The sequence below is a fragment of the Aegilops tauschii genome, chromosome 4 (assembly GCF_002575655.3).
Source record: "Aegilops tauschii subsp. strangulata cultivar AL8/78 chromosome 4, Aet v6.0, whole genome shotgun sequence".
Classification (NCBI taxonomy): Eukaryota; Viridiplantae; Streptophyta; class Magnoliopsida; order Poales; family Poaceae; genus Aegilops; species Aegilops tauschii.
In genome coordinates this window covers 473,353,810-473,365,075 of record NC_053038.3, presented here as the reverse complement: position 1 = coordinate 473,365,075, position 11,266 = coordinate 473,353,810, and the positions used below count along the sequence as shown (strand labels likewise).

Below are 11,266 nucleotides of genomic sequence, written 5' to 3'. Positions count from 1 at the left end.
CGCGCCGTGCCACAGCTCGCTAGCTAGCACACCCGCCGCCCCGTGCCGTAGCTAGCTAGCTAGCTCTCCCGCAAAGCCGCTTGCCATAGCTAGCTAGCTAGCTATCCCGCACAGCCGCTCGCGCACACGCCGCCGTCGCCCGCGCGCTCGCGCTGCAGCCGCACGCCGCGCCAGCCGCGCAGCCGCTCGCGTGCTCTCCCGCGTCGCCGCTCGCGCGCACGCCCCGTCGCCCGCGCGCTCGCGCCGCGGCTGCACGCCGCGCCGACCTCGCCACGCCCGCGCGCGTCCGCCTGGCCGCGCTCGCCGCTCGGCAGCCCCGCGCTCGCGCCGCTCGCGCGCGCCGCCTTGCCGCGCTTGCGCCATCCGCCCCCGCGCGCCCGCCTGGCCGCGCTCGCCTCGCTCCGTTGCCGTTCTCCCGCTTGCCCGCCGTCCTCTCGTGCTGGCTGCCGCGCTCGTCACCTGCCGTGTCACTCGTCCGCAGCCCGCGCGCACTCGCCGCTTAACTGCTCCGCGCGGCGTCCCGCTCCGGCCGTCACCCGTGCCCGCGCCACGCTCCGGCCGCCGGCCGCGCCCCCGCCTGCTGCCTGCCGCCGCGCGCGCCAGCCACGCGCCCGCAGCTGTCGTCGGCGCTCACCCCGCGTGCCCGCAGCGCCGGCCCGCCCCACTCAGCCACGCGCCAGCCTGCCACGGCCCGCTCGCGCCCTCGCCTCGCCCTGCTCGCGCCCCCGCCTCGCCCCGCCCCCGCCGGCCGCCGCGCGCGCTCACCACACTCACCCGCAGCCGCCGGCCCGCCCCGCCTCGATGCCTACCGCCCACCAGCGCCGGCGCGCGCTCGCCGGGTGCGGCCTGCGCCAGCTACTCCTTCCTTGCTGGAGCTCGTCGTGGAGGCAAGCGGCAGCACGAAGCGGGCATCCATGGCCGTGGAAAAGGAGAAAAAGGAGGAGAGAGGGGACGTGTGGGCAGATGGGCCCTTTTTATTTGTATGACAGGCAGGCCACACTGCACATGCAAGCGGACCGAGGCGGACGAGGAGTGGCCAGAGAGTGTCCGTCTGTGTCCGCTTCGGCCTCAAAACGAGACCAACTTTGGTCCAGAGATGGGGTGAAACGGACATGAAACGAACGAAAAAGAAAAATGGGGTCTGTCGCTGGGTCGTCTGGTATGTCCGTTTTACTTCAAACGGACGCACCCGGACAAAATGAGGTCGTGCAGTGGAGTTGGCCTGAGAGAGACATAGTGGAGAGAGAGGGGAAAGTGAGCGATGAGGAGATTTATGGCGACTTGAAGGGACAACGCGACGTCTCCCGCTCGTGCCTGCGCGTGCAGACGCATCTGTGTGCCGTCCTTGCGCTCGGTCGGGCCTGTCTCGCTGAAAAGGGTCAATTCGATCGTTCCTTAGGGCTAAGCTCTGGCAGCTTTGAGTTTCTTGCTATACCACGGGTCACGCCGCGCTGCTTGATTTTGAACCCGTATCCGACTCGAGCTCGGCACGAGCAGTAGTAGTACTAGTATACAACCAGAAAGAGCAAGAGCCGCACATATAAACAGTAGACACACAACTACACGCGAGACACGTCGCGACTCCTCCGGATCCGTCGGGGCCGCGCCGAGAAAGAAGCTGTGCGCTACAGCCCGCCCACCCAGCCAGCCCGCTCCCGCGTCGTCATGCAAGCTCGCGCCGGATCGGCGGCGGCGGCGGCGGCCGGCGCCACCGCGCTCGCCGCCACGAAGCAGCACCCGGCGGCCACCTCGTCCCTATTCGCGCTCCTCTCCCTCTCGCTGCTCCTCCTCCGGCTGCTCCTCCGCCTCCGCCTCGCCGCCTTCCGCGACGCCGCGCTCACGCTCCACCTCCTCGCGCGCCTCCGCATCCGCCCGGTCACCCTCCGCCTCCCCGGCCCGCACGCCACCACGCTCCGCGTCTGGTGCCCCGCCTCGCCGTCCGGCAAGCCGCCGCTGCTCCTCCTCCACGGCTTCGGCGGCGACGCCAAGTGGACGTGGGCGCGCAACCTCGCCGCGCTCTCCCGCAGCTTCCACCTCTACGTGCCCGACCTGGTCTTCTTCGGCTCCCACTCCCGCTCGTCCTCGCCGCTCCGCTCCGTGGCCTTCCAGGCCCGCTGCGCCGCGGACGCCATGCGGCTCCTCGGCGTGAGCCGGTACGACGTCGCCGGGATCAGCTACGGGGGCTTCGTGGCGTACCGGATGGCGGCCGTGGAGGCCCGGGACAGCGTGGCCAGGGTCGTCATCATGACCAGCGGCGTCGCGGCCACGGTGCAGGAGATGGGCGAGCTGGCCGCGCGGGAGGAGATGGCCGTCGAGGACGCGCTGCTGCCGGACAGCGCCGCGGGGCTGCGCCGGCTCGTGCACCGGTCCATGCACCGCCCCCCGCCCTGGCTGCCGGACTTCGTGCTCCACGATTTCATCCAGGTCAGTACGCACTCCCTACGTGTTTGTCTAATTTTTTTTTACTTTGATATAAAAGTTACTGTATCTCTATATTGTGTTTTCCTCGACGTGTCACAAACCCTTTGTCTCTTTTGAGAGGCGATCGACGTCAGACGTGTCACAGACTTACCACGACGGTTAACTTGTCTCTGACGATGCCAGTAGCTAACTGGAGTATTATAAATCGCGTGGTTTGGTTGCGTGTCGCGCGCGCGCTTGGTTTTGCCAAGGATCGCCACGCCAGCACAGCACTGGGCGTCCGGCCGATCCATGCAAGGCACACGCAGCAGGCAACATCATTTGCAGCTTGCAAGCATGCACTAGCGTACCGAGCGCGTGCGTGCACGTTTTAGCCGTACACGCAAGTGCTAGAGCAAGTAGCAGGTACCACCTCTGTTGCCCCACTTAAGCCGGTCACGTGTGCCAACTGCCAAGACCAAGACGGAGCTCAAGTCAGGCCTGCGGATTGTAAACAACAGTAATTAGTCGATCACTCAATCAGTACGCTGGGAGCACTCCGGAAGCCAGGGGAAGCGCTCATCAGTAACTATACCGTAGTAGATCTGGACGGACGTGTCGACCTCGTCCGTTTCCTTGTTGGGTCTCACTCTCACCCGGCTGGGCCCGTGCGTGCGCGCGTACGTGGCCCACGTGCCGTACGTCGCCAGTGCCTGCACCGTTGTGTGGCTGATCGATCCGTCCAAATCCAAAACGCTAGGGGACAGCGCTACCGGCCACCGCCGCAGATCAAATCTGTGCTAGGAAAATGCCCCATCGTCCATCAATGTGGGTCGCCGAGCGTGGCTGACAGTCCCGCCAATAATGTACTATTGTCCGACATTTTAGGCCCTTTGATATTTTTTTAACACAGTACAGAACTAACATATCATCTTGAAAATTTTACGAAAGTCGACGGAAACGTCTCCTTTCACTGAAGGTGCGTCGTCAAAACTCCTGAAATAAATCTAGAATAAATACGAGCACCAGCACTTAAACCCTGATGGGTTGGGGATACCGCTGTCCTCCAAACCATCCAACCACAGATTGACGCGTGAATGCCCCCTTTGATCCTGTTGTACGTGGGGGTTAGGTTTGTATCAATCGACCCGGAGCCGGAGTAAAACCAACGCTATGTTCATCACACGCGATGCTCTGTGTTCGGTGGAGAAGACCGGTTAGCGTCTGAGCTGCATGGCAACGAGTAGCCAAGTTGGTACTCACGTCAGTGAATTGCTATCATATAACGAGCCAGGAATCCTTAATTCATGATGTTGAGGAGGGCCCAATATAGAAAATCTAAAGGAATTGTTACTGTTCACACTCCAAATAGTTGATGAGCACTGTAGTTGATGAGCTTCACTATCTAAGTGGCCAGAGTGGGGTATAATAACTATAAGCAACGACAAATTTAAACATTATTTTATTCAAATGCAACTTTTTTAAAGTGAATGTTTTTTAACATGAACATTTTTCAAATTCGTAACAAAAAATTAAAAAACCAACATTTTTGTGAAAACGAGAATATTTTTTGGGAATCTTGAATATTTTTCAAAAACATGAACATTCTTTGAAACTCTGAATAATTTTTTATAAGGAAACAGTTTTTGCATCCGTGAACAATTTTTGTCAACAGGAACATTTTTTGAAACTCCAAACAAAATTTGAAAACAGGAACACTTTTGTTCACAAATACGAAAAATCATTAAATTCTGAACATTTTTCCAAAACTCGAACTTTTTTTGGAAAAACGAGCAATTTCTGAAATTTAGATGAATTTTGAAATTCTGAATATTTTGAATTGACGAAGAAGAACAAAAAGAAACTATTGAAGGGGGGGGGGGAGCCGGGAAAAAGAAAAACCGTACCAAAACCTTCTAGAAGGGTCCCAAAACCGATTAGGAACCTTCTGAAAGGTTCCCAAAACTGGGATCCCTCTTCCACGTATTCTAGTTAATGGCACAATTATCCGAGAAATTGTTGGAGGGGCTCAAGATTTCACTAGTTGTAATTTAATTTTCAAAAGTAGAGATATGAACAAAAGAGGCTCACAATTTAGTTAAGTTTTCTAGTTCTTTAGAGGCGGGTCGCCACTTGTGGCTGCGAGTACCCCATTACCCTATTGTCTGTAAACCTCGTACTTGATTAATAAAGAAGGTTTACCACTAAAAAAAGTGGTTTTAGGAAGGCGGTTTAGCTTTTTACAATCATTTTTTTCTAAGTATAATAGTTTATTCATGATTTTTTTAAATAGACGTTAATTTTTTTAATTATACGTTAAACTTTTTTAACACATATGGAACAATTTTAAATATATGCTGAACATTTTATTACTCATTAATTTTTAAAAATTCATGAACAATTTTAAATCCGCGAACACCTTTAGAGCTTCATGAACATTTCTTATTTCCTGATTTTTTTACGATTCCTGAAGATTTTTTAAAATCCAAGGACATTTTTGGGAATTAATCTTTTTGAATCATAAATTTTTAAAATTGATTGACATTTTTAAGGAATCGTGATTTTGATATAGACGTTGTACATTGTTAAGGAACCGTGACATTTGCAAAGATTTGTACGGCCTGGACCTTCCATAGCCTGAAGGTTGTTTGGTTGATGCCCTGAATAAGCCTGGCGTGGAGCATTTTATGGTCATTAGCCTGGCTGAAGCACTGGGCATGTTTGTTTGCCTGGCCCAGGCGCTCAAATTCGGTCATCTGGCACTAGCTTGGGATGCTAACATCATTTTCCATTGGCCATTGTCCGATCAAGTCATATGCCAATAATTTTGCATGGGGCTTCCTTCATTTAATTAGCCATAGACTGTAATTTGTGTTTTTGCCTAGATACGTGGCCCTAGCATTATTTCTTTCTAGGGTCATCAAACTCCTCCCTCTCTTCTCTTAATTACCCTGCGACATCAGATTTTCGGCCTATTTGGTTGCCCCTGTATAAGATACGTGCTCGTAAACAAGTCGGCGAGCAGACTTCAGAAATGTTCTGAGTTTAGTTCTCTTAAAGCATGCTCGTAATTTTCAGTACAGACTCCAACCTTGCATGGAAATGTAGAAAAGAGATGACTAATAACAGAGCATCATGTCCCCGCCAAAAAAAAAAGAACACATCATCATGTATATTAAATTGGTGAACTTTACACCATTTCTGAAGTCTATGCCCTGTGTTTGCTGCAGCTGATGTTCGTGGACCAGAGAAAGGAGAGAACAGAGCTGCTGCGAGAACTACTCAGGAGCGGAGCCGGCATCGACCCCCTCCCGGCTCTCACTCAGGTCAGCCAGCTGCACATTCCAAGCAACATTGATCCATCATCACTTTCCTTTGGATATTTTTTTCTGAGAAATAACATGGTTGATTTGATTTGTGCTCTGCAGAAAACGCTAGTCCTGTGGGGAGACAAGGACCAGGTGTTCCCCGTCGATCTTGGCTACAAACTGCACAGGTATAGAAAAAGAACAGGACGGTACTCTAGCTTCCATGAATTCTCTATACTGACGACATTGCTTTTCCATTTGAAGATGTATAACAATCGCCATGTTTTTCTGTTGGTGAGTCCAGGCATCTAGGCAAGAAATCCAGGCTAGAGATCATCAAGGACGCAGGGCACGCGTTGCAGTTGGAGGGGGCTGACAAGGTCAATAGTTTCATCAAGTCGTTCTTCCTAGATGAACGGAATGAGCCAGGATTCGGCACAACCTGAAACTGAAGCCTGCTCATGGCATCGGTACTCGCTGGAAAACATACAGGGAGTTGTCCCAGAGGCCCAAATGGTGTACTACATTATAATCTTTTTAGGTATGTATAATCATGTAATGTTATGTGTAAAAAAGGAAAGAGCTACTATGGTCTAAATGTCTGCTCAAAAGATTAAAACAAAGAAGAGAGATAGGGTGTGATCTGAATGCTTCCGGCCATTCAAAATGGGGTGGAATGGTGGCTCTGAACTTTGTGTTATATTCTTGTTAACAAGTGCGGAGTTTACACGTCTACGTCATATGTTTACCGCATTACCGTGTTTCTGCTGCATTGTATGTCGTCCTGCGGGGAGATAATTACACGATAGTACCATATTTGGGGCGGCGGTGGCGTATTGATACCAAGTTTGGTAACTTTTACGTGTCAGTACCAAATTTGGGGCGAACCGTTGCAAATCGGGCTAAACTTCATATTTCTACGTATTGACGCTGGAACTGACCGCCCGAGCCCGCGCGTCAGCTGCCACGCCGGCGAATCGGCACCCGCCCGCTCGCTCGATAGGCGCGGTCCGGCTCGAAGCGGACCGGCCCGTGCTCTGTCTCCTCTCCTTCTCCTCTCTTCCTCTGTTCGTCGATGAACGACGAACCCTAGCTCCCCCGCACGTCTCTATGGCGATGGCGGCGGCAACCACGGGCGGTGGTGGCGGCAGCGGCGGCGACGGCTATGACGACGGCGCAAACATTCCCCTCTTCGGCAGCGGCGCGACAGGAGAAATCGAGGGCGGCGACGGCTACTTAAGCTCTGAGTATTTGAGCGATGACTACGAGTTCATGGAGCCAGCACTGTCCATGGAGCAGCAGGTACGTCTGGCACAACTTTGGGTGGCGAACCCTAGCAATAGCCACGAGCTGACCCACGGGCTCGGCGGCGTCATGTAAGTTTCTGTCTTTTTTCTTCTCTTTTATTTTCTAATTAGGGTTATAGTGTACTGATTAGGTAAATTACATGTGAATTGTAGTTTATATGAAGACATATGGAATGGCAGGATCCATTTTGACAATAACGATCTGTTAGAGAGGAAGCTAAGCGGTTCAGATGTGACATATCTGAATATGGTTGCATTGATGGAAACACAAGGCTTTAATATTGATGATTCACTAATGTTTTACATGAAGACCCCAAGAGAGCAGGACTTGGAATTGGTTGATAGTAATGTTAAACTACAGTTGATCAAGAGGCAGAATGAGGAGAGTTTGGTGCTTAATTTTCTATTTAGGGCTTGTCCACCAGCTGTCACTGTAGCACAGAAGGGTTTTGTAGAGAAGCAAAATTTAGATCCAATTATTTATTCTGAGCCTGTTGTTTATGATCTGGCTGATCCTCTTGTTTATGTTGTTGATCAGCAAGGTGTTGCTTATGAAGGTCAGAGTAGCTGCTCTATTGCAGCTGTAGGTCCTGCTGTTTTAACACAAAAGAGCAGGAGTGTTCTAAATCCAAAGTTAAAAGAAGTTGTGGAAGAAGAACAAGATGGCTATGATGGCAGCTATGCATCTTCATCTGAAGGGCAATATGATAGTGTCAATAACCCTTATTATGTGGGGGATTTAAGGCCTAACTACAATGAGGAAATGAGTGATGCTGAAGACATGGAGATGGAAGAGGGAAACATACAGAGAGAGGAAGAAGTACAATAACTAGATGAGGAAGAATCAGAAGAAGAAACAGAGGAGGAAGAACAAGTGCATTATGAGGGTGACACGGAGGTAGAGGAATTATTTGATTTGGAGGATGATGACCCTGTTGTTCTAGAAGAGGAAGAAAAAAATATTTGTGCCAGCAAAGAAGAAGCAGAAGCTGCAAGTAAGGAGGGGACCAACAACAAGGTCACATTCCAGTGTTTTAGAAGAAGTGCAACCTGATGGGAAACCATCATCAGATGAAGAAGATAATAGTTTACTGTAGGACAGTGAAGATGATGGGTTTCAGCCACTAGCATTTGTGCTACCTCAAAGAAGGAAGAGCAGGGCAAAGAAGAGGCCACCTAGAGTATGTTACAATGAGGATTTGGAGCAACCACACCAACAACTACAACTGCATATGTGTTTCAGAGATGCTTTGTTGAGCTTGCACATCACTCAGTGCAGAGACTTCAAGTATCACAGGAACTCAGATCAGAGGATCATTGTGCATTGCAAGAATTCACAATGTAAGTTCTGCATTGTGGCAGCTGTTATAAAGAAGGAAAACACTTTTGCAATTAATAAGATGAGAATACAACACACTTGCCCTAGTTCTACTAAAACAACCAGGGTAAGTGCCAAGTGGCTTGCAAAGCAATATGAGCCACTATTCAGATCTGATGTCACTACTAGCATACATACATTTATTGATGCCTGCATGGAAAACTGGGGCAAGTGTGGAAGTGCTGCTGGTAGAGGTGGTGGAAGTGGTGCTGGTAGAGGTGGTGGAAGAAGGGCTGGTGGTGGAAGAGGAACTGGAAGAGCATCTTCTAGTGCTCAATCTTCTGCTAGGAGAGGTGCTCAATCTTCTGCTGGGAGAGGTGCTCATTCTTCAAGGCCATTCTCTGCCCCAAGGCAGTATGGTGCCTCAACTTCTAGTGCTCCTCCACCAACTGATGGTACACACACTGGATGGATGGCCTGGTTCAATGCTAGTAGAGGTGGCAGAAGGTCATGATGTGCCATGCAAACTTCTTCTGCTGAGGCTTTAGGGTTTATGGTGGCTAGGGGTCGACGAAACCACCTAAACCTAGGCTTTAGGGTTTACGGTGGCTAGGGGTCGACGGAACCACCTAAACCTAACCATTAGGGTTTACGGTGCCTCGGGGTCGACGGAACCACCTAAACATAGGCTTCCAATGCATGATATAACATAACCATCTAATATTCCAGTGCTAACATAACCATCAAATAGTCTTCAAATGCTAACATAATCATCTAATATAAAACCTAGTGCATGAGAAATCATAACTTTAAGTCTACCATTCATGGCACAGAATATTGAGTCACTATATAACATAATAATCTAAGCATCTACTATATCTGATCCATCTTCCAATGCATGATATATCATCATTTTTAGTCTAGCAAACATAACACACAATACTTACTGGAGTTCAACATATTATAGGGTAAACACCCATTGTTCACAATACATAGTGGAGTTCAGATGCATAGTTCATCCTTTTCTCACAAAAGGATGAAAAACATATCTACTACATACATACACAGCCATAGTTCACAATTAGTAGAGCCATACACTACACAACCATCATTCCCAAAAGGTCAGCATTGCCCACTAATCTCATTTTCATCTTCTTCATTTCTCTAAGATGGCCTAGATCCCCTTGATCTTCTCCTTCAGCTTCTCCTCTGCCTTCATCAGCTCAGCAATCTGAAGCTCTAGTTGCCCCTTGTCTTTACCATGCTTTTCCTTTCCCTTAAGCAAATCAGCAACCTGAAACTTCAACTCTAGCTTATCTTGGGTGAGCTTCTCCTCAGACTTTGTGAGCTCTGCATTCTTCAACTCCAAGTTCATCTTAGCTTCACTAAGCAATTGCTTGTCTGTCATATTCTTTAACTTCAAGTTCTGGATGACTGTTGCTTGGGCTCTTTTCAGGTTCACCAGCAGTTCATACTTCTGATTAAGCTTCTCAGACTCTGCATCTTTCTTTGCCATCTATGCCTTCATATCAGCCACCAGTTCACTTCTGCATTGCTGCTGATATGTAATGTTGGACTGCAGATATCTGAAATCCACCACCCTCTCCTCCTGGATGCTCATAAGCTCATGCACATCTTGGACTAACTTGTCATAGTTGGCCTCCAGCTTGTTCTTCTCTTCTGTCAGATGGTGAATAGTTAAACACTTTCAAGATTATCATTCACCCTAGCACTCTTGCTATCTTCAACCATTGCCCACAGCTTCAACAATGCATTATGCATTGTTGGGGGCCACTGGTGATCAACCCATTCAACAAACCCACAATTCTCCCCTTCCTGCAAAAAGAGCAAAAAGAGAAAAAAAAACAAGTTAGTTCATACCACAGGTAAATAAAGAAGAAGAGCAATAGCATTGTTTTTCCTTTCTACATTGGTAATAACAAATGCATCACTTATTCCAAATTACAACACCACTCAGCTACACTAGTAATTGTACCTACCCACTAAATAACAGCATGAGCATCCATAAATTACAGCACCACTTAGCTACAGATTTGAACTAGATTTTGGTAATCAGCTACAAAACAAAAGCAAGCTCAAACTGCAAACTTGGTGAACTGCCAAAGCATATGCAATACATACTATCCATTCAACTGAATATTTGTAGCATTTAGATACATAACAGCAGGTGCATCCCAACATAAAAGTAACAGTTCACTCAATATTTAGTACCAAACAGGAGCAAAAGTAACGGCAACATAATTAACAGTAGCACTGTCATTCAACTACATAAAATGCCACAACAGCAACATAAAACCTGTAGAAGTCCCAAACTGAATATTTCACATGATAGCAAGAACAATGCCGCTGCAAAATAACAGTACCACTGTCATTAAACTACACAAGCTACTGCTGTTGCAAAAGTGAATAATCAGCCCTAACAAAATGATAGTAAAGATTCCACTACCAACCTAAATATGCCATAATAATCAGCCCTTGTACTGATGTTCAATATGCCACTTTCAAACCAACAATAATATGACACTATCAACCTAAATATAATATCCCACTATCAGCCTACAATTCATACCGGCTCTGTACATGCTAAGAACCTTCTTCCTGTGTCTATTCCTTCAAATGCGACAAGCCTCTCAAATGCCTTGCCGTGCTTCTCACATGGGGACATCATATCCAGCTCAAGCCCCTGGTAATCTGGATCTTCAATGCTGAAAGGGACCTGCAGAAGCTCGTACAAACAAAATGCCCAAATCAAAACCCAGCGAAATCAACCAAATCAAAAAGCCCCAAATCTGAAACCGTAACCCTAACCCTAGCTCAAGGAAACTCACCTGGTTAAGCCCGTCCGTGGATGAGGTCGAGTGCATGTACGGCAGGCTGGACGTGTCCTCACTGCTTTCGTCTTCGAAAACCAT

The 11,266-nt window shown here is 48.9% G+C and overlaps 2 protein-coding genes across 2 annotated transcripts; one reads left to right on the top strand and one right to left on the bottom strand.

The window, feature by feature from the left end:
• The first annotated feature begins 1,536 nt into the window (after positions 1-1,536).
• LOC109772423 (uncharacterized) lies at positions 1,537-6,443 on the top strand. Its single transcript, XM_020331111.4, has 4 exons — positions 1,537-2,424; positions 5,631-5,726; positions 5,829-5,896; positions 6,013-6,443. Exons 1-4 carry the CDS (start codon positions 1,666-1,668, stop codon positions 6,152-6,154), a joined length of 1,065 nt encoding a protein of 354 aa, XP_020186700.1. The 5' UTR covers positions 1,537-1,665; the 3' UTR covers positions 6,155-6,443.
• A 3,406-nt stretch (positions 6,444-9,849) lies between these two features.
• Positions 9,850-11,266, bottom strand: LOC109772421 (uncharacterized). Its single transcript, XM_020331109.1, has 4 exons — positions 11,183-11,266; positions 10,924-11,070; positions 10,067-10,169; positions 9,850-10,013 (listed from the first exon to the last, which is right to left on the bottom strand). The coding sequence occupies exons 1-4, from the start codon at positions 11,264-11,266 to the stop codon at positions 9,850-9,852; spliced, it is 498 nt and encodes a 165-aa protein (XP_020186698.1).